Source organism: Elgaria multicarinata, chromosome 5 (assembly GCF_023053635.1).
Source record: "Elgaria multicarinata webbii isolate HBS135686 ecotype San Diego chromosome 5, rElgMul1.1.pri, whole genome shotgun sequence".
Classification (NCBI taxonomy): Eukaryota; Metazoa; Chordata; class Lepidosauria; order Squamata; family Anguidae; genus Elgaria; species Elgaria multicarinata.
The window spans coordinates 1,822,497-1,850,122 of NC_086175.1; the positions used below are offsets into that span (position 1 = coordinate 1,822,497).

A 27,626-nucleotide genomic window follows, 5' to 3' on the forward strand; every position below is an offset into this window, starting at 1 on the left:
TGAACATGCACACCGCGCAACAAGGATAAGGCTTGAAGGGGGGGATATACTGTAATATTCCAGAGATATTATATGATATACTATGTTGCACGCTACACCAAAAAAGAGCAAATATGGCAACAAACACTGTCCTTGGGAGATATAACATATAAAGATCAAAAGATAATGGTGCTGCAAGATCTAGCCCCTGAAAATCTGAAGAAACTTAAAGAGCTTCGCCCCTTCACATTGCAACTCCCAAAAAACTGAGATACGGTACCGCTGGGGGTCCCCTTTAAGTTGATAGTTATAAAGGACACCGGGACGCTCGTAGCCCAAAATGTGAAGGAAACTGCTTGCCTGTTGACAACTTTGGAAATTGAGCTCCAGAGGCCCATCTGGTGATGCTGCTGAAAATGAAGATCCCCCCCCCCCCACACACACACACAGAAGAAGACTGGGAAACAGTCCAGAACCCCACCAGGAAATGCAAGAAACACTCCAAAAAACCCGAGACCTAATATACCATCAACCTCAGGGAGAGCTCTATGATCACCAACTATAAGAAGAAAATGAAGGTTGGTGGGATGAGCTATTGGACACTGAAAGGTTCCTTTTACACTATTTCCTCACTGGAACCCCTTTTATGTGGAATTAATCATGAATGAAGCATACAATTTTTCCTGTCACTTTTCTCTTTCCCCCCCTTAATTGTTTTTGTTTCACTTAAGATATGTTTGCAGAGGAATAATCCTCTCTTGTGTAATGTGTGTGTGTGTGTGTGTGTGAATATGAATTGTAGGGGTTATTATTTTTTAAAAGAATCTTGATTTTTCGGCAAACAGGAGCATAGATTCTTACATTGTTATTTGTGTTGTTCATTAGGTTTTAATTTGATTTATCATTGCTGCAGAATTGGCCCCATGACATCTCAAGTCACGGAAGGCTGGGAACCGACACATCCTGTACCGCGGCCTGTGGGCTTTTTCTTTCCACAGCCACCAAGTTAGGCTCGGCAGGTTGGAGGGTGGGCGGTGAGGGGTGGGCGTGTTATTTCGTTTTGGGGATAACTTAAGTTACATGTTATTCTTTTGTGCTGTTTACTTCATTTATATGTTTATTGCTGTAAGATACCTATGCTCTATGTTTTAATGCCAAGGACCTTTGGCTTAACAACCAATCATGTTATAAATACGACTGACTTACGGTTAATTAGTCTTAATGTTTGGGGGTTGGAGGATGATGGTTAAAAGGCGAAGGGTCTCTGATCACCTTCGGACCCTGAAGCCCTCCATCATCTTTTTGCAGGAAACATTTAAGACAGGAGAGCTAGAGAAAAAGTGTTTACCTCATTCATATTTTGGCGTCAAATATGCAGCGCTGGGGACTAGCCGTGCTAGAGGAGCTGCCATTGTTATAACAAAGCATGTGGATTTTCAGGCAGATAAAATAAAAAGAGATCAGTGGGATGATATTTCTTTTCTTTTTCTTAGCAGGAAAACTAGGAGGCCAGCCCCATTACACTGGCTCCAATATATGCACTTAATGTGCACCAATATTCTTTTTTGGTCAAGGTCTCTAAGAAATTATCTCAGTTTGCAATCAGGGATCTAGTTATAGCCAGCAATTTGACTGCTGTATGTGATTTAGATTTGGACAGGAAGCCCGGCCCCCAATCAAACAAAGGTTGAGGAGGAAAGACCCTGTCTCCACTTTTGAAACATTTCCATTTAATAGATTCCTGGAGATGCTTAAAGCCACTGGGCTCCATCCCTGGGGTATAGGATAGCTGAAACACAGAAGGAATTAATATCCAAATATATGATATTTTATTATCCTTTGATTACTCATTGGGAAACAGCTTCATGAACAATTTAGAAAGAAGATTGCAACTTCCGGTTTCTAAAAATATTTGGAACTCTTATCTTTTCAATAGGACTGGCATCATCATCTTACATGAATATTAGAGACGTCGTTATAAAATACTGTATGGTTGATATATGACTCCAGCTTGACTTAATGAAATCTATTCTCATGTAAGTGACTTCTGTTGGAGATGTTGTCAACCCAACTAATCTTTTTCACATTTGGTAGTCTTGAATCATGCATACAGTAGACCCACCCAATGGGACTTAATGTAATCATGACTAAATTCAGTATCATTTATTTCAGTGGGTCTTCTCAAACCATGACTAAGTCTGGGTCCGACAAATTGACCTTCAGGGCACTATCCTATGCATGTTTAGACAGAAAAAGCCCTATATGTCCCAGCATCCATGCTGGCTGGAGGCATGATGGCAATTGTAGGGGTTGTTTTTTTCTGTCTTAACATGCATAGGATTGTGCCCTTAAACTATTGAATTGATCATTGTATATATGTGTTATGTTGAAATCCTTTACTTGCTCCTTTGGGTTATATGAATGTACTGGTACCAATCCAGCATCACAAAATGATGAACTGGAACCTGTTGGCCTGAATGATAGGATTGATGGGCTTCTTAACAAATTTGTGGATGACACAAAACTGGAAGGCCTGGCCAACACCCATGATGACAGAAAGAGGCTGCAATCTGATTTGCACAGGTTGGAAGACTGGGCTGAGAGGAACAAGATGCCCTTTAACAAAAAGTTTAGAGATAACCTGAAAACAAAAAGGGATACATATAGGAAGTGGAAGGAAGGCCAGGCTACAAAAGAAGAGTACAGACAGGTGGCACAGAAGTGCCAAAATGGTGTCAGGAAGGCTAAAGCTGAAAATGAGCTGAGATTCGCGAGGGATGCTAAAAGCAATAAAACTTTCTTCAGATACGTGAGTAGTAAAAGACAGAGGAAAGAAATGGTGGTTCAACTGTGTAATGAGGATGGCAAATTGATAACAGATGACAAAGAAAAGGCTGAAGTGCTCAATTCCTACTTTGGCTCAGTCTTCTCCCAAAAGCGGGTCTATGACCCCCCCTGGACAAAGTGAAGCAGAAGTTGAGGGGGCAGGATTGCAGTTTGAGATTGATAAACAAATGGTCAAAGAACACCTAATTTCTTTGAATGAGTTCAAATCTCAAGGGCCCGATGAACTGCATCCTAGAGTAATGAAGAAGCTAGCAGAAGAACTCTCAGAACCTTTGTCTATTATCTTTGCAAAATCATGGAAGACGGGTGAGGTGCCAGACGACTGGAGGAGGACTAACGTCCCTATCTTCAAAAAGGACAAAAAGGAGGAACCTGGGAACTACAGACCAGTCAGTTGGACATCCATCCCTGGGAAAATTCTGGAGCAGATTATAAAGAAGTCAGTCTGTAAACACCTTGAAATCAATGCGGTGATCACTAGAAGCTAACATGGGTTTGTCAAGAACAAGTCCTGTCAGACAAATTTGATCTCATTTTTTGATAAAGTAACCTCCCTTGTGGACCGTGGGAACACTGTGGACGTCATATATCTTGACTTCAGCAAAGCTTTTGACAAAGTACCACATGACATTCTGATTAACAAACTAGCTAAAAGTGGGCTAGATGGAACAACTATCAGGTGGATTCACAGTTGGCTACAGAATCGGACTCAAAGTCTGTAAACGCCTTGAAATCAATGCGGTGATTACTAGAAGCCAACATGGATTTGTCAGGAACAAATCCTGTCAGACTACTTTGATCTCATTTTTTGATCGGGTAACCTCCCTTGTGGACTGTGGGAATGCTGTGGATGTCATATATCTTGACTTCAGCAAAGCTTTTGACAAAGTACCACATGGATTCACAGTTGGCTACAGAATCAGACTCAAAGAGTACTTATCAATGGAAACTTCTCAAACTGGGGAGAGGCAACGAGTGGGGTGCCGCAGGGCTCAGTCCTGGGCCCAGTGCTCTTCAACATTTTTATTAATGATTTGGACGAGGAGGTACAGGGAATGCTTATCAAATTTGCAGATGACACAAAATTGGGTGGGATAGCTAATACCCTGGAAGACAGAAACCAACTTCAAAGTGATCTTGATAGGCTGGAGTGCTGGTCTGAAAACAACAGAATGAAATTTAATAGGGATAAATGCCAAGTTCTTCATCTAGGAAATAGAAACCAAATGCACAGTTACAAGATGGGGGATACTTGGCTGAGCAATACTACAAACGAGAAGGAGCTTGGAATTGTTGTAGATCACAAGCTGAATATGAGCCAACAGTGTGATATGGCTGCAAGAAAGGCAAATGCTATTTTGGGCTGCATTAATAGAAGTATAGCTTCCAAATCATGTGAGGTCCTGGTTCCTCTCTATTCAGCCCTGGTTAGGCCTCATCTAGAATATTGCGTCCAGTTCTGGGCTCCACAATTCAAGAAGGACACAGACAAGCTCTGGAGCGTGTTCAGAGGAGGGCAACCAGGATGATCAGGGGTCTGGAAACAAAGTGAGTGTTTCAACTTTTGTCTTCATCAGTGGCCCAAGCACTAAGCTGTAGAGTACTCAGAACTATTTTTCCAAAAAGGGGCTGACAGGGGTTCCCAAAATTAGGGATTTTTATATGTCACTCTCCTTCGCTTTGCATGAGAGCTGAGGCAAAACCAGCATCCCTGGTGCACTCTATCTTGGGGAGTGACATATAAAAATCCCTAATTTTGGGAACACCTAAGTCAGCCCCTTTTTTGTGGGGGGGAATAGTTCTGAGTACTCTACAGCTTAGATAGGTCCAAAAAAACCTTTGTTATTTAAACAGGAAAAGAAAATAAGATAAAATCCTTTGCTTCTATCTAAGGTGCTAACAAATGTCTTTCTGTATATATTTTTAGTGATTGGGCCACTGACAAAGAAAAAAGGCAAAACACATGTGGCCAGAGTCAAATGAGCCCTGTTTTTAGTTTATTACTTTAACAGCAAATGTATAAGAGTGCTCTTACTCCAGACTGAACATCCCAGGTTCCTTCAGCCTGTCCTCATAGGCATATCCTTAAGTGCCTGTATCATCTTTGTTGCCCTACTTTGAACCTGTTCTAACCTGTCAATGTCCTTCTGGAAATGTGGTGCCCAGAATCGTACACAAGACTCCAGGTGTGGTCTCACTAGTGCCGAGTAGAGAGGAATAAGGACTTCATGGGTCTTTGATATAATGCTTCTTCTAATGCAGCCCAGAGCTGCATTAGCCCTTCTAGTGGCTATCTCATACTGTTGACTGCTGTCAGTGACCACACCAAAATCCTTCTCTGATGCAGTGCTTCCAAGCCATGAATCTCCCATCTTGTATGTGTATTCTACATTTTTCTCCCTATGTGGAATACCTTACATTTCTCCCAAGAATCATAGAATCATAGAATAGCAGAGTTGGAAGGGGCCTACAAGGCCATCGAGTCCAACCCCCTGCTCAATGCAGGAATCCACCCTAAAGCATCCCTGACATACGGTTGTCCAGCTGCCTCTTGAATGCCTCTAGTGTGGGAGAGCCCTCAGAGTCCAATGAGCCCACTGTTTTTAGTGCATTACTTTATCTGTAAATGTATAAGAGTGCTCTTTGGAAGTATTAATAATTTAACTTCATTTGTATTAAATTTTAAATTATAATATCCTTAACTTCTTTTCTTTTAATTAAATGGTTTTCCTACACATTGCAAAGGGTTGGACTAGATTATCCTTGTGGTCCCCTCCAACTCCACAACTGTCTGATTCTATGATTCTACGACTTCTGCTGGGATTTCTATAGCCAGCAAATAGGAAATCAGGAACATCTCCACCCAATTAAGAGTTGTTAGTTAAACATTGAAAACTATTAAAATGATGAAGCTAACTGAATACATACATTTAAGGGAAAAGTGGCAATACTTACAGTTTCCTTATAACTTCATCAAGAACAAGTGCAATGTGAATTTATTTAAATACTGTGTGTGTGTGTGTGTGTGTGTGTGTGTGTGTGTGTGTGTGTGTATAACAGTGTATATTCTAATTGTGTTTTTGTACTGTTTGAACTGACTTCTTAAAAACTAATTATTATTTTTTTAAATGGTGGGGTCACAGGACATGCTGTACAACAAACACGTTCGTTATTGCCGCATCATTCCCAGTTCTCTGTAGAGCAAGAGCGTTGCACCAGAGTAGCCCATCAGCATCCTAATAACTCTCCTGCTTGGGAACTATGGAAATACAGATGGTCTTTAGCATGCCAGGCCACAGGGACAAGGTCCAGACCTGCCCCAGTTAACGAACGGAAGTTGCCCAAAGTGCAAATTCGCTTGGTCCATTTCAATGAGGCTTGCACAGCAGTTCTCAAGGGATTGTGTCCTCAAATCATTCCAGGATGAGAAAGCATCTTAATCTATATATTTTAAAGTAGCTTCTAATGCTTTTTGTACTTTAAATATTTCACATCCTAATAATTATTTAGCTTCAGCAAAAAGCAAGGTCGGGGGGGGGGGAACTATGTAGATCTTGCCTAAGTAAATCAGTTTTTCCTCCCAAATAAATTCAATATAGCCATAATGGAGTACAGGAATTGATTGTTCTCATTATGACAGCAGCCCTGCCAATAACAAGATTGCCTTGATTTGAATAAAATGTGCTGTTTTCAGGGATACTTATTCCAGTAAAAAGGGTTTTGGTGAAAAAATTAATGGTGACAGGAAACTGGTCTCTGTTTCTCAAGCTGTTATGGATTGATTTTCCTACATATCACTCCCACAAGTCGTCAGGGATACAGGAGGTACAATTATCAGCAGACAAGCTCATAATTTTATATCAGGACAAAGTTTAAGGGCAAAAGTGTCACTTAGTAATGTGCCAGGTATTTTAAAGTAGTTCTTGTCTTCTCTACATCACTTTTCACAGTTTCATAGCATTGGAAATGATAGTTTCACTTGTTTAGGTTGCAGAACCTATAAATGCATTGTTCTTGGTAATTACTATTTTATATTTCGAATTCATAGATAAGACAGCCTTTATAACCTATACAGCAGGATATAACTATTCTAAATAAATAAATAAATGTTTATTCTTGCATAGTACTATCAATCTTGGCAAATTCTGATATGAGCTGGCCAGATCTGCCCCTCCCAGACTAATGGCTGCAATCCCACATACCCACTAAACTGAGAGCAAAGTACTTATTTCAAAGCAAACTTGTATAGTATTGCACTTTGATTTACCCACTGGCTTTCACACTTCCCAAATGTGCCCATACAGTTCTTGGCCCCCCAAAAGTATCAAAAATGCATATTTTAAAAATGCATAATTTCAAATAAAATACATTTAGAGATGCATATTTTGAGAAAAATATGTTTAGAAATAGAATTAAAAAACAACAACAACTAAGCACACTAGCCGTGCATGTAAAGGTGAAGGGGATCTTTCTGATCCTACTGGGGATGGAAGAGACAGGCCTCCCTCCACTTGAGCTGCCTCACAAACCTGTAATTATTAAACAAAAGCAAGATAGCTTTATGCTACATATCACCCTCAGTGAGCTACAATACTATCAGCATAGAATCATAGAATAGCAGAGTTGGAAGGGGCCTACAAGGCCATCGAGTCCAACCCCCTGCTCAATGCAGGAATCCACCCTAAAGCATCCCCAACAGCTGCTTGTCCAGCTGCCTCTTGAGGGCCTCTAGTGTGGGAGAGCCCACAACCTCCCTAGGTAATTGATTCCATTGTCGCACTGCTCTAACAGTCAGGAAGTTTTCCCTGATGTCCAGCTGGAATCTGGCTTCCTTTAACTTGAGCCCGTTATTCCGTGTCCTGCACTCTGGGAGGATCGAGAAGAGATCCTGGCCCTCCTCTGTGTGACAACCTTTTAAGTATTTGAAGAGTGCTATCATGTCTCCCCTCAATCTTCTCTTCTCCAGACTAAACATGCCCAGTTCTTTCAGTCTCTCTTCATAGGGCTTTGTTTCCAGACCCCTGATCATCCTGGTTGCCCTCCTCTGAACACGCTCCAGCTTGTCTGCGTCCTTCTTGAATTGTGGAGCCCAGAACTGGACACAATACTCTAGATGATACCTAACCAGGGCCGAATAGAGAGGAACCAGTACCTCACGTGATTTGGAAGCTATACTTCTATTAATGCAGCCCAAAATAGCATTTGCCTTTCTTGCAGCCATATCGCACTGTTGGCTCATATTCAGCTTGTGATCTACAACAATTCCAAGATCCTTCTCGTTTGTAGTGTTGCTGAGCTAAGTATCCCCCATCTTGTAACTGTGCCTTTGGTTTCTATTTCCCAAATGTAGAACTTGGCATTTATCCCTATTAAATTTCATCCTGTTGTTTTCAGCCCAGCACTCCAGCCTATCAAGATCACTTTGAAGTTTGTTTCTGTCTTCCAGGGTATTAGCTATCCCACCCAATTTTGTGTCATCTGCAAATTTGATAAGCGTTCCCTGCACCTCCTCGTCCAAATCATTAATAAAAATGTTGAAAAGCACTGGGCCCAGGACTGAGCCCTGCGGCACCCCACTCGTTGCCTCTCCCCAGTTTGAGAAGGTTCCATTGATAAGTACTCTTTGAGTCCGATTCTGTAGCCAACTGTGAATCCACCTAATAGTTGTTCCAACTAGCCCACTTTTAGCTAGTTTGTTAATCAGAATGTCATGTGGTGCTTTGCTGAAGTCAAGATATATGACGTCCACAGCGTTCCCACAGTCCACAAGGGAGGTTACTTTATCAAAATATGAGATCAAATTTGTCTGACAGGACTTGTTCTTGACAAATCCATGTTGGCTTCTAGTGATCACCGCATTGATTTCAAGGTGTTTACAGACTGACTTCTTTATAATCTGCTCCAGAATTTTCCCAGGGATGGATGTCAGACTGACTGGTCTGTAGTTCCCAGGTTCCTCCTTTTTGCCCTTTTTGAAGATAGGGACAACATTAGCCCTCCTCCAGTCATCTGGCACCTCACCCGTCTTCCATGATTTTGCAAAGATGATAGACAAAGGTTCTGAGAGTTCTTCCGCTAGTTCCTTCATTACTCTAGGATGCAGTTTATCGGGCCCTGGAGATTTGAACTCATTCAAGGAAATTAGGTGTTCTTTGACCATTTGTTTATCTATCTCAAACTGCAATCCTGCCCTCTCAACTTCTGCTTCACTTTTTCCAGGGGGGGTCATAGACCCGCTTTTGAGAGAAGACTGAGGCAAAGTAGGAATTGAGCACTTCAGCCTTTTCTTTGTCAACTGTTATCAATTTGCCATCCTCATTGAGCAGTTGAACCACCATTTCTTTCCTCTGTCTTTTACTACTCACATATCTGAAGAAAGCCTTTTTATTGCTTTTAGCATCCCTCGTTAATCTCAGCTCATTCTGAGCTTTAGCCTTCCTGATGCCATTTCGGCACTTCTGCACCACCTGTCTGTACTCTTCTTTTGTAGCCTGGCCTTCCTTCCACTTCCTATATGTATCCCTTTTTGTTTTCAGGTCATCTCTAAGCTTTTTGTGGAGCCACATTGGTTTCTTCTGTTGTCTTCTATCTTTTCTCCTTGTTGAATTGTTTGAAACTGTGCCTTTAAAATTTCATTTTTTAAATACTCCCAGCCATCCTGCACTCCTTTTCTCATTAGGCTCATTTGCCACGGGACCTTACTTATCATAGTTCTGAGTTTATTAAAATCAGCTTTCCTAAAATCCAGAGTATGTGTATGGCTACACTCAACTTTTGTCTCCTTCATAATCAAGAATTCAAGTATGACATGATCACTTTCCCCCAGAGTTCCCGTAACTGCCACTTTATCCACTAAGTCATCCCTATTGGTCAATATCAAGTCAAGGATTGCCGATCCTCTAGTTCCTTCCTCCACTTTCTGTAGGAGAAAGTTATCACCCACACATGTCAGGAATTTCTTGGAAGGGCCACTTTTGGCAGTATTGGTCTCCCAACAGATATCAGGGTAATTGAAGTCCCCCATCACTACTACATCACACTTCCTTGAAACACTGGCAATTTGTTTCTCAAAAGTTTCATCCTCATCTTCTCCTTGATTGGGTGGTCGGTAGTAGACTCCGATTATCATGTTCTTTTTATTCCTTGCCCCATTTATTTTAATCCAGATGCTCTCGATGGGGCTCCCAGTCTGATCCGCCTGTATTTCTGTGCAGGGATAGGTATTTTTAACATATAGTGCAACTCCACCTCCCTTTCTATTTCTTCTGTTCTTTTTGAACAAGTTATATCCTTCAATTGCTATATTCCAGTCATGGGAGTCATCCCACCAAGTTTCAGTTATACCTATCAAGTCGTATTTGCCTTCATGTAATAAGAGTTCAAGTTCGTTCTGTTTTTTTCCCATGCTCTGGGCATTAGTATATAGACATCGAAGACCATGTGTTTTATAGTCTGGCTTTGTTCCTACCTTGTTGCAGACACTATTTTGGGACACTGTTGGGGCTGTTCTCTGTACTGTGGTGCCTTGGCCTTCATCCATTGTTGCCTCGAGGTTTACGTCTCCCGCCCCCGTAAGATTCAGTTTAAAGCCCTCCTGATCAAGTTCTTCATGCTGTGGCCGAACACATTCTTTCCAGCCCTTGTGAGGTGCAACCCATCCCTTGCCAGCAGTCCATGTTCCAAGTAGCGTAGCCTGTGGTCCCAGAATCCAAAATTCTCACGTCGGCACCACCTTCGTAGCCAGTCGTTCATCCGGAGTATTTTTCTTTCCCTTTCTAATCCTCTTCCAAGAACCGGGAGGATGGATGAGAAAACTACCTGGGCCCCAAAATTCTTCAGTTTCCTTCCCAGAGCTTCATAGTCTGAAATGATTTCTTCATAGCTCTGGTTGGCGACATCATTTGTTCCCACATGGATGAGAAGAAAGGGGTATGTGTCCGTGGACTTTATGAGTTTCGGTAACCCTTCAGTCACATCTCTAATCTGTGCTCCAGGGAGACAGCACACCTGGCGAGTCCATGGGTCTTCAGGACATACTTGGGTTTCAATCCCACGCAGCAGGAAGTCTCCCACAACGACTACTCTTCTCTTCTTCTTGGTTGACCTACCTTCTGCCTCTTGTTCATTGTTGCACGGTGTCTTCTGTACTTCTTCTTCTGCAAACTGTCCTTCAGACCTATCCTCCAGAAGCTGAAAGCGGTTGCTTAACTCTAATGGTTCCACAGGTGCAGAATGCTTTCTAGTTCTTCTGCTCCTAACTGTCACTCTTTTCCAGAGAGTTTCCTCTTCATTGGCTTTCCTCCCCTCAGCATACTCCACTTCTGCTTCAGCTGGCTGTTGCTCTTCAATCTCGTGTGCTTCTTGTTGCAGTTCCACCGTTCAGTCTAAGAACTCCTCGTCTTCTCTTATTCCTTGGAGGGTGGACACTCGCTGCTCAAGTCCCCTCACTTTTTCTTCCAAATGTGCCATCAGCTTGCACTTGTTGCAGGTATACGCCATGTTGAGCTCAGGCAGAAACACGAACATTGCACACCTTTTGCAGGTCACCACCTTGAGGGGCTCCTTTCCATCCATATTGTCTATTTCTGCTTTGTTTTTTCCTTTCTGATTATAGTGGAATTGCCTTTGCTTTGTCCTGTCCTCTCTGAAGGTACACAACTATATGAGTATGTCTTAAGGGAAAATAAGATTTTTTCGTTGTTGTTGTTTTTGGTTTTGGGGTGGGTGGTTTTTTTATGTTTTTCTTTGTTTTTCCCCCCGTCTTTTTTTTTCTTAGAGGCCTCCCCCTTGGCCTCCCCTGCCGAACTCCCCCTGTCAAACTCCTGTTTGCTCTTCCTGTTCGCTCTCTCTCTGGGAACTGGCTTACTTTTGTAGCTTCTACTTGATCTGGGCCAGCTGCTCTTCCCTGCTTCTGCTCAGCTCCAACTCAGGAAACAGAATGAGGTCACTGGGAGGCCAACAACAATCAACAGCAATCAGGCCACTGATTGCTGAGTGCAAAGTACAATCAGCAATCAGGCCACACCCCCTTCAGGCCCTGCAGCAACTCTCCACACCAACCCTCTTCACTCAGCACTCAGGAGCACATGGCAAGCACACGGCCTCTTTGAATTGGCAGCCTCCTGGATTTCCTTGAGGCTTCTCTTGTTCCCCTTTCCTTGGTCTCCTCTTCCCCCACACTCCCCCTGTCAAACTCCTGTTTGCTCTTCCTGTTAGCTCGCTCTCTGTTCGCTCTCTCTCTGGGAACTGGCTTACTTTTGTATCTTCTACTTGATGGCCCAGCTGCTTTTCCCTGCTTCTGCTCAGCTCCAAGTCAGGAAACAGACTGTGATCATGTATCTTGTGTGCAAGGTACATCAGCAGCAAGTGGGAAAGGGCTAGGCTCTATTCACATACATTTTGTAGGCAAAGTCACAATTTTCATAGATGGGAACACATCATGAATGATACTATACATGTGTATTTTGCACTTGGGAATTGGTACCCTAATAGGAAATATAAAAAATGAAGTTTCCTGACCTAGTTTGTCCTACAGAGTGGATGAGCTGGGAGGAGGAGCTGATCTCTCTCAACTATGCATACTTGGCTTCCTAATAAGCACCAACATAAACTTGATGGTCAGGGAGAAAGGCGTTCATAGTAGTCTACAAAAATTCCATCTCCCCCACTAGGATTCCTTTAAGATTACTTATTGGTTTTGAGTGTTGTGGTTGTTTTTATCTGGTGTTGGATAATCAGAACATAGTAGGAATTCTATAGGTGTACCAACCACTCTGTTGCCCAAAAATCTCCCTGCTTGAGCTGATGGCAGTGGTCTTGGACATGAGCTTTTGGCAGGGGTCTCAGATCTCCCTGCTTGAGCTGATAGCAGTTGAGCACCCTGCTCATGGTGTTTCTGAGGGATCTCAAAATCCATGCTGGGGCTGGCTTCTGAGAGTAGCTCAGGACTTGATCATTGCCATGGTGCTATCACAACTAGCTTCATCACACCAGGGTTATACTGTGCAATCACTGCGAATTGCGTGCAAAGGACTCCGAAGTTTTCCAGATTATAATCTGCTTTGATTGTGAAGCACTCCCATGCATCCTGCTTTAATTGTGCTTCTTAGCCAAAAGAACCGACGTATTTTACTACCCCTTTAGGAGTGAATCTTTTGTTGTTCTCCGACTAGCCTCTGGGGGTGCAGGAGGATGATTTGATATGTTTAAAGTACAAATTAAACAAATGCTTACATCTGCGTAAATTTTAAAGATAAAGACATCAAAATTGGCACAATAATAGATATTAAGGATACCAAATTTGAATCGGATTGGGTCATCCATTGATATTAATGATTTTTTTTACACTTCTCCCCCTTAAACCCTTTTCCTGGTATGCAAAGGATTTTAGGAGTGCCACTGCCCGGGGTGTGATTTAGCTAACAACAACAACAACGATGACAGCTTTACACTATGGGGATAATTCAAGGGAAACAGGTACGTGGGATGAAGCTCAACATGTAATTGGCCTAACACAAGTCATACAACAAATGAGGCAGGATAGTGATGGTCTTGGTATGTTTCTTTTTACTCCTTTGTCACAGTGAGATTATTTCCTGGTGAGCATTAGGCTTGTCATTATTTCCTCCTTCAATCGTGGTGGACCAATTAAAATGGTCTGCCCAAAGATGCTGATGGATGTAGATGGATTCCTAAGAACCCATTTGGATTTTCTCCCCAGCATAGCTTTTATTAATACCCTAGTGATTAGGGCCTAGTCCCTCTGTTGATCGTTGAGGGCCTAACTGTCGAGATTCCAAGCCCTCCTTCCAAGATGTAAGACATTAAAGAGGTCTGCCATGCAATCCATGAAACTTTATTCAATAAATGGACATCTCTTCACACCTGAAGGAAGTGTAAATGCTAGGAGTAGGGTGACCATATTTTGGAAACCAAAAAGGAGGACAACATGGTCAGGGGCCCCAAGGGGGCATGCCCACCATGTGTCCAGCCCCAGGGGGCATGTCCAGCACCAGGGGAGTGAGCCCACCCAAATATAGCCTTGGTCACGTATCTGATTTTACAGCACACAATTAAGACAAATCTGTTCTACATAACATCTTAATGTTAAAATCACTGAAATAAAGAACCAGTGAGACTTTCAGTGTATCTGAAATTAGCTTCACTCACTCCTACTTTTGTAGCTTTTGCTGTACTTTGAAGCTTTTGCTATACTCTGTGTGATACAGTCTCCCCTTCCTTCAAATATCTTTTCTGACTGTATCCTAACTCCGCTGCAAGCTGCTGCAGCTGTTAATGGGGTTTGCTGCCAGCCGATTGGCTGGCTGGCTTTTGTATTTTTAAATTTCAAAAAAAAATTGAAACTTATGTATGATTGTCACAAGTTTCTCTACTCTAACTTTAGGGTGGGTTTTGTGGGAAGCGGACACTACTTCGCCTATTCACACTTCTCACTTATATACATTAGCTTCTCAAGGCTTGTGTGTTGGTACCACTTCGTACATCCAGGCTTGGAACTCCTGTCTGCTTCCTGCACTAACACATGGCATTAATTGAAAACTGGAATCCTTTAAATGGAAAGGTACACAGCCTGGGCATTTAATCTATGGAACTTTGTAATCTGTCCAAGAGGAGCCCAAGAGCCCCTCCAATGAGACGAAAGGAAAGGAAACAACAAAGACTGCAAAGGACCATCAAGACATGACTTACCTCTGGGTAAGCCTCTCTGTAGAGCTTGCCCATCAGTTTCACCATTACACAAAGAGCTCCAGGGCACACAATCACCCAGTCCTCCTTATCTGACCTGCAGAAGAAGAAGAAGAGGCTTGTGGCATCACTATAGAGATGGAGAGAGGCCAGTGGCTAACAACATACAAAGGAAAGAGTTTGGGAACTCCCTTGCTGGACCAGATCAAGTGTCCATGTAGTCCAGTATTTTGTATGCAAATGTGCCCAGTCTAGAAGCAGGAAGGTGAAGGCCATGCCCCATTCTGCACTCCCTGCACCTGGCCTCTGAATATGGAGGCTGTATTTAACTATCACAGTTTTCAGGTTGCTGGAGAAATCAAAATTTGATACTATGAACATAGATAAAGAACTGTGGTGGCCACCCTGTCCAATCATGCATATAGAATTAGCCTGCAAGTTAGTCAGAAACCACTGAGACCACAACAAACATACGAGAATGAGACTATTTCTACTCCATGTCATTTTTGGAAATGTTTGCTCAGAAATCCATTCTGCCTTGTTTCAACATTAATTTGTATTTTTTTAAAAAATCTGCACAAATATTTAAATATGAATTTAGATACTTTTCTTCTCTTAAAATTTTGAAACATCATCACCCAAAATGAGCATTTTAAATGAAACAGAGGATTTCATCAAAATATTTGAGAAATGCAAGAGCCTATGGAACATGAAGTTCCAATTCACTCATTAGTCCAGGAGATGTGGGTCAGCTCAGTTCATTTGAAAATGCAGAAAGATAAAATCCTAACATTCCTAACCAGCCGTGGCATCGCCTGGGATCAAACATATCCCAGAAAAGACTCATTCCAGAATTCTGTCCCATGAAGGGCAAAGAGCAAACTCTTCAAAGAGTTCCAATATCCTACAGATACATGGGCCCTATTTGCCATGTCCAAGGGCTGTTAGAGGTTGGGTTCCCCCCCCCACACACACACTAATTGGTGTTGGTGTGGGGGGGTGAGAGAGAGAAGGTTTGAGGACTATAGAGGCAAAGTAAAAAGGTCAGGCCTTCGATGCCTGGAGTTCTTCTATTGGAAGAGGTATCCATGAGAGGAGTAGTTCCATTTCGCCAGTTAAGATTCATCTCCTAGTTAAGTTTCAATTCCTTAATTTAGTTTCATTTCCTCAGGTTTGAAATAGAACTTTCAGTTTTGGGGGAAAGAGGGGGTTAAAAGAGAGAGCCAACCAGAGAGACAGGCCAAAAAATGGAGAGAGCATGAGGAAGAAGCATCTGGGAAAGCCTAATGCAGTTAGGGTAAAAGAATGAGTGTTTCTGCAACTTCTATTTTCTTTTAATTTTCTGTAAACCGCCCAGAGAGCCCTGGTTATGGGAGCGGTATATAAGTGTAATAAATAAATAAATTTTAATGCACTTGTATCACTTAGCACTATTGACTGAATACATTTAATTGTAAATTGGTTGCTTTAATATTCTAGTAAACTGTTATATTAAACCTAAAGTGTCTGGAATGTCACTCATCTCAGTCTAAACTCCACATTACTGGGAAGGGGAAAAGAATCATAGAATCATAGAATAGTAGAGTTGGAAGGGGCCTAAAAGGCCATTGAGTCCAACCCCCTGCTCAATGCAGCAATCCAGCCTAAAGCATACCTGACAGATGGTTGTCCAGCTGCATCTTGAATGCCTCTAGTGTGGGAGAGCCGACAACTTCCCTGGGTAACTGATTCCATTGTTGTACTGCTCTAACAGTCAGGAAGTTTTTCCTGATGACCAGCCGGAATCTGGCTTCCTGTAACTTCAGGCAATTATTCTGTGTCTTGCACTCTGGGATGACCAAGAAGAGGTCCTGGCCCTCCTCTGTATGACAACATTTTAAGTATTTGAAGAGTGCTATCATAGGGTGACCATATGACTGGATTTGCCTGGATTTGTCCAGGATTTTGATGACAAATCCGGGAGGGGGAGGGAAAATCCAGATTTTCCAAAGAGCAGCTCTAATGGGACTTAACAAAAAGGCTTATTACTCCGTCATTTTTTAAGATAAAGACATGAAACTTGACACGATGGTAGTTCTTAGGAAGGGCTTTAGTCATACCAAATTTGAAACAGATCCGTTCATCGATTGATTTTTTAGGAATTTTTTAAAAATTGAGGTTTTAAAATTATTATTTTTAAAATCGTCATTTTTAAAGATAAAGAGCTGAAAGTTGGCACCATGATAGATTTTAGGTAGAGCTTTAGCCATACCAAATTCGAAACAGATCTGTTCATCCATTGATTTTTAGGAATTTTTTAAAATTTGAGGATTTAATTTTTTTAAAAAATGTTATTTTTAAAGATAAAGAGATGAAACTTGGCACCATGATTGCTCTTAACAAGGACTTTAGCTATGCCAAGTTTGAAACAGATCTGTCCATCCATTGAGTTTTAGGATTTTTAAAAAAGTTTGAGGTTTTAAAATTATTATTTTTAAATGACATTTTTAAAGATAAAGGGCAGAAAGTTGGCACCATTATAGCTCTTAAGGAGAGATTTAGCCATGCCAAGTTTGAATCAGATCTGTTCATCCATTGTTTTTTTAGGATTTTTTTAAAAGTTCAAAGTTTTAAAATTATTGTGTTTTAAAACTGCTAGAGCCATATCCTTCAAACTGAGGTTGTCAAACCTCCTCTTTGGGGTGTTGCACATTGCACAGTTTCAGCCCTTGGCACTAAGGGGATCTCCAGTCTTTAGGTAAGAAGTCTTGGGCAAGCAAGGCACCTTTCCTGTTGCAGATTTGGTGGGCAGTCGGGTACCTGGAGCTCAGCAGAGGCAAGGCATCCACAAATAAAAATGACATTGAATCTCTCACTTATTTTTTATTTCAGTGATTTTAACATTAAGATGTTATGTAGAACAGATTTGTCTTAAATGTGTGCTGTAAAATCAGACATGTGACCAAGGCTATGTTCAGGTGCGCACGCCCCCTTGGTGCTGGACACGCCCCCTTGGGGGCCGGCTATGTTGTCCTCCTTTTTGTTTTCCAAAATATGGTCACCCTAGCTATCATGTTTCCCTCCAATCTTCTCTTCTCCAGGCTAAACATGCCCAGTTCTTTCAGTCTCTCTTCATAGGGCTTTGTTTCCAGACCCCTGATCATCCTGGTTGCCCTCCTCTGAACACGTTCCAGCTTGTCTGCGTCCTTCTTGAGGTGTGATGCCCAGAACTGGACACAATACTCCAGATGAGGCATAACAAGGGCCAAGTAGAGAGGAACCAGTACCTCACATGATTTGGAAGCTATACTTCTATTAATGCAGCCCAAAATAGCATTTGCCTTTCTTGCAGCCATATCGCACTGTTGGCTCATATTCAGCTTGCGATCTACAACAATTCCAAGATCCTTCTCGTTTGTAGTATTGCTGAGCCAAGTATCCCCCATCTTGTAACTGTGCATTTAGTTTCTATTTCCTAGATGTAGAACTTGGCATTTATCCCTATTAAATTTCATGCTATTGTTTTCAGCCCAGCACTCCAGCCTATCAAGATCACTTTGAAGTTTGTTTCTGTCTTCCAGGATATTAGCTATCCCACCCAATTTTGTGTCATCTGCAAATTTGATCAGTGTTCCCTGCACCTCCTCGTCCAAATCATTAATAAAAATGTTGAAGAGCACTGGGCCCAGGACTGAGCCCTGCGGTACCCCACTCGTTGCCTCTCCCCAGTTTGAGAAGGTTCCATTGATAAGTACTCTTTGTGTCCGATTCTGTAGCCAACTGTGAATCCACCTAATAGTTGTTCCATCTAGCCCACTTTTAGCTAGTTTGTTAATCAGAATATCATGGGGCACTTTGTCAAAAGCCTGCTGAAGTCAAGGAAGGTAGAACTCTTAAGGAAGCAGAGATCCTTAAGGAGTTGCTCAGAGGATCCAGAACACAGAAGGGATACTAAAAGCAATAAAAAGGCTTTCTTCAGATACATGAGTAGTAAAAGAAGACAGAGGAAAGAAATGGTGGTTCAACTGCTTAATGAGGATGGCAAACTGATGACAAGGAAAAGGCCAAAGTGCTCAATTCCTACTTTGGCTCAGCCTTCTCCCAAAAGTGAGTCTATGACCCCCCTGGAAAAAGTGAAGCACAAGCTGAGGGGGCAGGATTGCAGTTTAAGAGTGATAAACAAATGGTCAAGGAATTCGGAAATGTACAGGCAGCTAATGCAAGCGGGCCAGAGTCGGTCTTATATGCTCAAACCTTCTGGTTCCAGTTATCAATCTGGCCACTGCATTTTGCACAAGCTGCAGCTTCCGAACCATCTTCAAAGGCAGCCCCACATAGAGCACATTGCAGTAATTTAACTTGGAGATTACCAGAGCATAAACAACTGAAGCTAGGTTATTGTCGTGTTTCTCAGAACCCTCTTACTTTCGATGGGAGGCAAATGACGAGGCTTGCTAAGTAATCCACAAAGCTTTTATTAAGCAATAAATTTCTCTTCTACCTGAATAGAGTCTAACCTCTAGGAAACGTCCCCCTAGGCGAAACTATGCAAACTAAACAAGAGAATTGTCCATTCAAGAAGAATAAGCTACTTCTCAAATGCCTGTAACTTCAGAACTCCTGGTGCGGTGGCAGGTTTTGGCGTAATCTCTCCAACTTTCTCACGCCTTCTTTTTGCGCCGTGCGTTTCAGCTTCCGGCGGACCCTAACATTAGCTAGTTTTTCGGAACGCTCGCCCCCGAAAGAAAACTCACTTCCCCCTGAGTGTGTAGGATTTGACCTTTAGGAGATAAGCTCTGGAGAGGGCTGACTTCCAGCTGGTGAAGAGCCCGTGAGAGCTTCCTCCCTCACTGGTACAGGCTGGCTGGTGTCCAGTGCTGTGTCTTCTAGTTCTGAATCTATTTCTGATTGATCACCTGAAATACCTTCTCCCAGAACAGGGGCAGTAGAGTTAGACATGACAGTTATCCCTGTCTAGAAACTCCAAGTCACCCCGGAAGGTCCGAATTTTGCCTCGGCTTTGGTGCCGAGGTGGATCGGGAACCCCTGAGGCAGCCCCGAGGTGGATCGGGGCTGCTTCGGTTGCTCCGGATCAACCTCCGAGGCGGATTGGGGGGTCCATGCACAACCCTATACTTTACATCGATAACTAGAAACTACATTTTTTTTCTTTTCATTTTAACCTTAGAGTAGGCCCAGCGGTCTTAATCCAAATGGGGTCCCTAGTTTAGGGGGCTTTTGAGACTGGGACCCTTGTGCCTACTGTAGAGTAAAACTGAAGATGGAAAAGACAGAGCTGCTAGACATGGATTTAAAGTAATGTCTGTTTCGGCCCTCAGTACAATTAAACAGAAACAGAGGGTGCAGGTGTAGGCGCAAAGGCTTATGAGGGCCGGAGAAGCTAAAATTGTTCAGACCTAGCCAGGCATAAGGTCAGGGTGGCCAGCTGTCCTACAGAGAACCATTTGAAGGGCTGCGCAGTCCATGTCCAGTTTAAAAATAAGGAGCCATCAGAAGGGAGAGCAGAACACAAAGGTTACCTGGTCACGGTCTTCCCCACTAGGATGAGATGTATTGTATTTCTATTTAAATTATAGTTATTATTTCTAAATTTACAACTGTATCTCTAAATTAGTATGTGCAAATTTTATATCAACGGATGCCCTCTTTTTTAATGATGCATTTTCTCTTTTTTGGTGATGAGTAAGTGGCTGCCCTGCAGGTGGGGTTTCTGAATTTCACTTAGGACCCCCTACCTTTCTCTCCCCCCACCACATAATTTGAGCACAGCAATCTTAGCATGCTTCAGAGCCAATATCAGAATCTCACCAGTGAAGCAACTTATTCCAAAAAGCTTGCACCTACTCTGGATATTGCTGCCACTAAGAATAGGGAGAGAACAGCAGGCAACAGGAAAGTCAAATTATCACTTTGGATAGTGCCAAAATCACAGTTTAATTAAGAATTTTCATGTGGGGAGGAATGGCAATAAATCCAAACGTAATCTCTTGCTGTACCCCTTTCTCTTTCAGCCCCCACACACTGTCTCCTTTCTTCAAGAGCGGTGTCATAGCAGGAGCCCCGAACTGCCATAGCTTCTATGATACTAGTGATAATGTAAGATCACCCTATAATACGTTTGCTACACCAACAACATCTCATCCAGGGAAGCACAGCAGCTCAATAGCTGACTGTAGGGCACAGAAAGGTTTATAAAAACAAATTCAGATCGGTCAATAGTATAGAGGAAATGGCATCAGTCAATCAAACATGGAGAAACAGTGTTTCCCACACAAATGTGTTAAGCCACTGAAATCAGAATATATCCAAAAAATGAAACAGTCTTCTGATACAGGTCCACCCTACTAAATTCACATTTCTGTGTGGCATGGAAGCTGTTTCCTCATGGCACAATTCAATAATTCAATTCAATTCAGGAGTTGTGTAAATGAAGTAATGAAGTCTCAGCTGTCCCTGGAAATGATGCTGTGTGATTATATACTGCAGCATCATTTCCAGGGGCATTTCCCGGGGCATTTTTAAAGTACACAGAAGGAAAAGCCTTTACTTTTAAGGAAGTTCAATAATAATAATAATAATAATAATAATAATAATAATAATAATGTTTAAAAGACCTCAGAGCACCTTGCATAACTGTTCGTTTAATAACCCCTCAAAAGCAAATGACTTTCTACCCACCCCTTGACCACACTGCAGTTCATGGGATTTCAGACCACTGCTAGCTTTAGGATCTCTATAGCCTACAATGTGATTTCCTGTGATTTTTTTCATTTTGCTCCTCTCTTCCTTGCCCCTCTCTTTCTCTCTCTCTCCCTCTCTGATCTCCAAAATTGCTGAGAACACATGTGTCTGCTCTCTCACTCCTGCTGGTGTGATGGAACAGAAAACAGACTGAACAAATTATTTTGAAACTCTATGCTGTACCTGCATTGTATATGCAAGAGTATTTGTGAGTAACACCGTTTACTTTTCTTCACTAAAGAATGGTGTGGTCACCTTTTATTGTTCTGGTAAACACTCATTCTGATTTTTTCTCTGCTAATTGCCTTTCTAAAAGGGGGGAATCATTACTAAATAATCCCATCATGAAGATTACCTTAGGGTCCAGTCATGTATATATGGGAGGAGATGATTTTTCAGGTATTCCGATCTGAAATCATTTAGTGTGTTAAAGGCTAATACCTCTACTTTGAATCGGGCCCAGGAACAGACTGGATCACAAAGAATTAGTGTACTACGTTTGTATCAGCCAGCCCCTGCTTCCTTGCTGCTCTATTTTGGACCACCTGAAATTTCCAGACCCTTTTCAAAGAAAACTCCATACATTGCAGTAAAACAATTAAGAGATTACCAGAGCATGAATAATTGCACGTAGGCTACTTCTGTCCATATTTGGATAGGGATGGTATAACAGCATAAACTGATAAAAGATACTCTGTGCCATTGAGTCCACCTGTGCCCCAGTGACAATGCTAGATACAAGAACGCACACACACAAATTATAATCCTGATCCTTTAGGTGCAGTTTAATCCCCTCCACAGTAGGTTGAATACTACTCACCCAGGCAGATGGACCACCTATTAACAGTGGCTCCATGTTCTTTGGATTGAATCTAAGGCCTTAGCTAGACCTAAGATTTATCCAGGGATCATCCTGGGGTCATCCCTGCCTGCTCCTGGGATCCCCTGTGTGTCATTTACATGAACAGGGATGACCCTGGGACGATCCCGGGATAAACCTTAGGTCTAGCTAAGGCCTCAGTTTATTGACCCTCATCAGGTCCACTACTAAACCCAGGTATTACCTACCCAGTGCCTGTTTACCCTACCCTGTGCCTGCTTGCTTTCTCTTCCCCTCCTTATTGTTTTATTATGGTTTTATTAGAATGTAAGCCTATGCGGCAGGGTCTTGCTATTTACTGTTTTACTCTGTACAGCACCATGTACATTGATGGTGCTATATAAATAAATAAATAAATAAATAATAATAATAATAATAATAATAGGTATTAATTCAGAACACTCACTGCCTTACCTGGATTTGATGAAAGAGATAGATAGAGGTGGGTCCACCCTCCACCTTTGGATTCTGAGCTGAGCGAAGGCAGGAAGGTAGGGATGGAGGGGCAGCCTGGCTGCAATCCTGCACATACTTACTTGGGAGTAAGCCGCATCAGATCCTTTGTTTGAGGGTGACTTGTAGGCCCCTTTTATTGAAAAGGAGAGAGGGAAAGGGGAGGAGAGAGCAGCTACGCAGCCCAGCCCAGCCCAGCTTAACACCTTGGTGGGGAAACCAGCCCAGAGAGCAAGACATGCAGCAAAGGCGGAGGATCGAAAGTACAATAGACCGTTCTTTCATTCAACCCAGCAGCGAGGAAGCCGGAGGAGGAAAGGATTTGAATTTGAATTTAAAAACACCCACTGGTAAAAAGGCATGCCCCTCTCTTTCGTCATCAGTTGAAAACACGCTCACAGAACATTGGATTGAAAATGATGGATGAAAATACACGTTGAGGGTAGCATGTTGTCCTTTCAATTTACCAGAAGAACCAGACTTTCCCCACACCAAAAAACAGTGCTAAGAAGGGGGGGAAGCAAGGTCAGGGCAGGACATGGACAAATCAGAAGCACGTTCGGAAAATATCCAGATTTTCAGGAAACTGGCCTAGCCCTGTCAGGGGCACCCAAAGCAAGAACAGCAGATTATGCCGCACCTGAAACCCTGGTTTCAAAGATCACACAGTGCTTGAAATCCACATATTTCCTGATTGGGCGGGTGGAGTAAAACTTAAAGACATCTCTCCCCTTGCTCAAGGGAGTTTGGAAGCAACTGAGTGAAAAAGCTCTCCTTCACTTTGATAAAGTGAAAAAGGAAGCCGTTGTAAGAACAAGTAAAGCGGCTACTGCTTTGATAAATGGAAAAACTGGGCTGCATTCTGGGAATGGAGAGATGCCCCTAATGGGGAAAAGGGGAGAATGGGGGAGGGGCGGCCCCACCCCTTGGCCATGTCATTGGGCATGGCTAGACGAGGGGGGTGGAGGGGGAGGATCTCGCAATAGGATGATCGCAAGATCGTTCCCTTCGTCTACATGCGGTGTCCCAGAAGGAAGAGGCCGTCATGCCCGCCATTTTTGTTTTTTTGTTTTTAAATGAAGAATAGAGCAGGAATAGCGCACCCCACCCCCACCCCCACCCCCGATAGGCATGGAGCTCCTGAGGAGCTCCATGGCCCGTGCCGGGTTCTTGGCTGGCTCCTCGCGCTTACTTGCAAGGAGCCGGGATGAAAACGGGATGCCCGGCCACACATCCTGAGACCGCAGGAAAAGTCAAGATAGAAGGGTAGGGCAATATCCGGGGGAAAGGGAGGGATCATCCCTCCCTGCTCCAGGGATCCCCTGTGCAGCATGTGCAGCTCAGGGATGAGCCCGGGGCCATCCCCGGGATATCGCCCCATCTAGCCATGCCCACAGACAGGTCACAGACAGGTCATAGAGGCAGCCCAGGATTTAATGTGGGAGGATGGGACGCAGTGCTGTGGAACCGCTCTGGAGCTGCATTTAAAAAAAAAACCACGCTGAAAGGACTTTCAGAAACTGCCTTTTCCAGAGAGAAGCTGTGGATTAGTGATGATGCCATGTGTCACAAACAACCCCAGAATGCCTTCCCAGATTTGTTACCGAAAATCCTGACAAATCCAGGTTTTTCCCATCATATGGTCACCCTATGAATGGGCTGCAAATATATTATTGCATGAAAAGAATGCCCTAAGAAATATGGTAACAGAAACATCCTAGTGAATGTTTTAGACTTCCTACATCATAAACATCAAGAACATACCTGTCTTTGGATTCTGGCCATAGGCCTGTGACTGTTTCAGGATACTCTATGTGCTCAAAGCTGACCTCAGAGTCTTTTTCATTTTCTTTCACCTCTTGAATGCATACCGGAAATTGATCTACACCTAGCTTCATTTCCAATGAGCAGTGCTTGAGGTCGAACAGGTTCCGCTTGGCCATAGAGTCAAGGAAACTGAATATCTTCACACAGCTTTTTAGCCAGGTAGGGAAAAGCTCTGGTGAGCAAAAAGTTAAGTTTAAAAACTCAGTAAATGACCGTGTCTTGTTGAGCCGTATAGGAGTCTGTCCCCACTTCTGTGCTGAGAAGCAGCCAAGCAAGCCAAGGTCCTCTGCCATCTTCTCAAAGAGACCATTCTTTTGAAAGAAGTCTCTGTTGACAGGATCCAAGTTGACAGCGACTGCTATTGCTTGGAGTATATGTTGTATAAGGTCCATAATGTGGCTCTGTCCAAATGAGGCCCACAAGCCTGATGGTAGATCCTGCAATGCACCTTCCATGTCAGCCAGGAGGGAGAGCAACCCATTAAAGCCACTGCCGGTTCTGAAAGCCGAACAACCCTTCGGATTCTCCAGTATCCTCAGGAGAGACTTTGGCATTGAAGAGAAAGGAAACAAGCATTTATCACTTCATCTATGGCCTGTGCAAACTTTTTTTAAAAGGATGATTTGGGCCTAGTTTTCACAATTGTAGTAAACTTTTTATCTTCACTGCACCACTCCAGACTGTATATGGTGTCTCATATGACTAAATGCTCCTCTATGGGAGACAAATAATCCTACACATAGCAAACTAAAACATCAAGAAGGTTATATCTTCTCCCTGACATGCTAGTTTTCTTTGTGCAGGGAATACTTTTCTAGGGAGAAGCATTCAGTCCTGTGAACCTCCCCCCCACCCACCCTTGGGTCTGAATTGGCTATCTCAGTGAGAACTAAAGCTGAGTGACTGACAACATTATAAAATGTCAAGCCACGTGGAGGCTTTCTGGACCCATCATGTCTCTGCCTGACACAAAAGATACTACAGGGGAAGGGCTGAGAGGAAGTTCAGCTTGGAGTTTTGCTTGTAAACCCAGATGAAGGTGCTTTCAGAACAGCTACTGAGCTCTGCCGACCCAGTATTTTCCCCTGAGTGAAGAAGTCAATTTAAAATATATTTTTCAACCAGTACATGCTGAATTTTAGAGGGGTTGGCGAGAGACTGTAACTGTTTGAGATTTGTTTTTCAAAACTGGCTACGAAGCAGAATACTCCTAATTAAAAGATCAAAGGCTCAGTGGTGCCAGAGAAGGTTGATGACAATGATCCTCAATATTTGAATATATGAACCTGCCTTATACCAAGTCAGGTCTTTGGGTCAACTTCTCCTCTGACTGGCAACAGATTCCTAGATCTCAAGCATTAGTTGTTTCCAAATCCTTCAAAACCTGCATGCAGAAGTCAGGATTCCCATTAATTTGTAAAGAGCTAATATGCTAACTTCAGTAGCAGCACATAAAATAAGGTACAAAGGACTAATGTCAAATTACATGAAGGTGGGACATTCCAACCCACCATCAAACATTCTCTCTCAGGGCCTTGCTAGACCAGGCGTTAGCGCACTTTGAGGCCCGGTTTCCCTGCTGTGCGTCCACATGACGCACAGGGGAATCCGGGCCCAGGCTGGGGCTGCAGAACGTCTAGCGACTTCTGTGGCTTTTTGCGGCTACTCGCTTACTCGCGAGTAGCCGGAAAAAGCCACAGACTGGGCACAGCGCTGAGCATCGGCCCGGGGGGAGATCCCGGGGGGGGAGAGGGGCAGGGGGAAGGCCGGACCCGCCAGGAGAGAGGGGGGGAAGCCAGACATCAGCGATGGCAAGGGAGGGGGCAAAGATCAGGGACGGCAATGGCAAGGGAGAGGGGGAGAAGATCGGGGATGGGATCGGGGATGGCGGATGGGGGGAGGACGAGCGAGCAGGCAGGGGGCCATGGGAAGGGATCAGGAGCGGATGGGGGGGTTAAGTAAAAAAAAGGCTCTTACCTTCTCCGGAGTCTTCAGGCGCACGTGGCCCCTTTAACAAAACAAAAAAAATGGCCAACGCTGCAGGGCTTCCGGAGTCCCTGCGCGTCGACCGTCTAGGAGATGGGGCAGCGCGCGTTAAAGTTGGCCTGGTCTAGCAAGGCCCTCATTCTCTCTCTCTCCCTCCCCTCGTCCCTCCAAATGGATGAAAACAGGCTTTTTTAAAACACAGGAAGAAGGCTCTATTATTGTCATTCAGATTTGCATGTTAATGTATCATTCTAGGCATTCCTATGAGGAAGGCATAAATCTCAGAAGCTGGACTTCAACTTATCAGAATGGCTTCGACACATAACTGGAGAGGTCAGTTGTAACTACATTTCTTCTGGCGCTAACTCTGGTACAATTTAATTGCCCATCCTTCTGGACTGGATCTATAAAAGGCTTGCCTGCAGTGGAAACCCCTAACTCAGTTACAGCTAACAGAATTTATTTTCACATTGCATTATTCGTTATTCCTCAGAATTGCCTACCACATGCCACTCTGGAATACTGTAAAACTAATCGCATTTGAGCTTGGGGTTTAACAGCTAAATGTATATTAGTAAATCAATCTGAATTTCTATGTAATGTAATCACAATCCCAGGGGCTATAGATAATATGCAATGTAAGAAAATGAATTTATTAACACAGTTATAATTTGTCAGAATTAGGCATCAAAGCTGCATTTTTCATATCAATTTAGGCAAGCCATAAACTTCACTATAAAAGTATGTGGATTATCTGTTATAAATTCATTCTCTTCCGTGGACGGAGGGCAATCAGTGACTGGGTTACTCCTCCCACTCACGCTAGCAGGGAGGTCTATTGTAATAAATATTTTACATAGAACCTTTTGGTGGCAGCAGTGCTGGGATGTGGTGCAGCAAATTAAATAAGGAAGCCTGTAAGAAACCTCATCTACTCCTAGAAACTCAAAACAGGAAGAAGGAACTTTACTGACAAGAATGCAGGACACGAAATAACGGGCTCAAGTTAAAGGAAGCCAGATTTCGGCTGAACATCAGGAAAAACTTCCTGACTGTTAGAGCAGTACGACAATGGAATCAGTTGTCTGGTGAGGTTGTGGGCTCTCCCACACTAGAGGCTTTCAAGAGGCAGCTGGACAAGCATCTGTCAGGGATGCTTTAAGGTGGATTTCTGCATTGAGCAGAGGGTTGGACTCGATGGCCTTGT

At 43.1% G+C, this 27,626-nt stretch overlaps 1 protein-coding gene across 1 annotated transcript in view; it reads right to left on the reverse strand.

Moving 5' to 3' along the window:
- WDFY4 (WDFY family member 4) overlaps window positions 1–27,626 on the reverse strand; it is a 213,579-nt gene that overhangs the window by 163,555 nt on the left and 22,398 nt on the right. The window contains exons 8-9 of the mRNA XM_063127391.1: window positions 24,371–24,978; window positions 14,536–14,629 (exon numbers count right to left, since the gene is read on the reverse strand). Coding sequence (XP_062983461.1) covers window positions 14,536–14,629; window positions 24,371–24,978 — 702 coding nt within the window. The remainder of the gene's footprint in view (window positions 1–14,535; window positions 14,630–24,370; window positions 24,979–27,626) is intronic.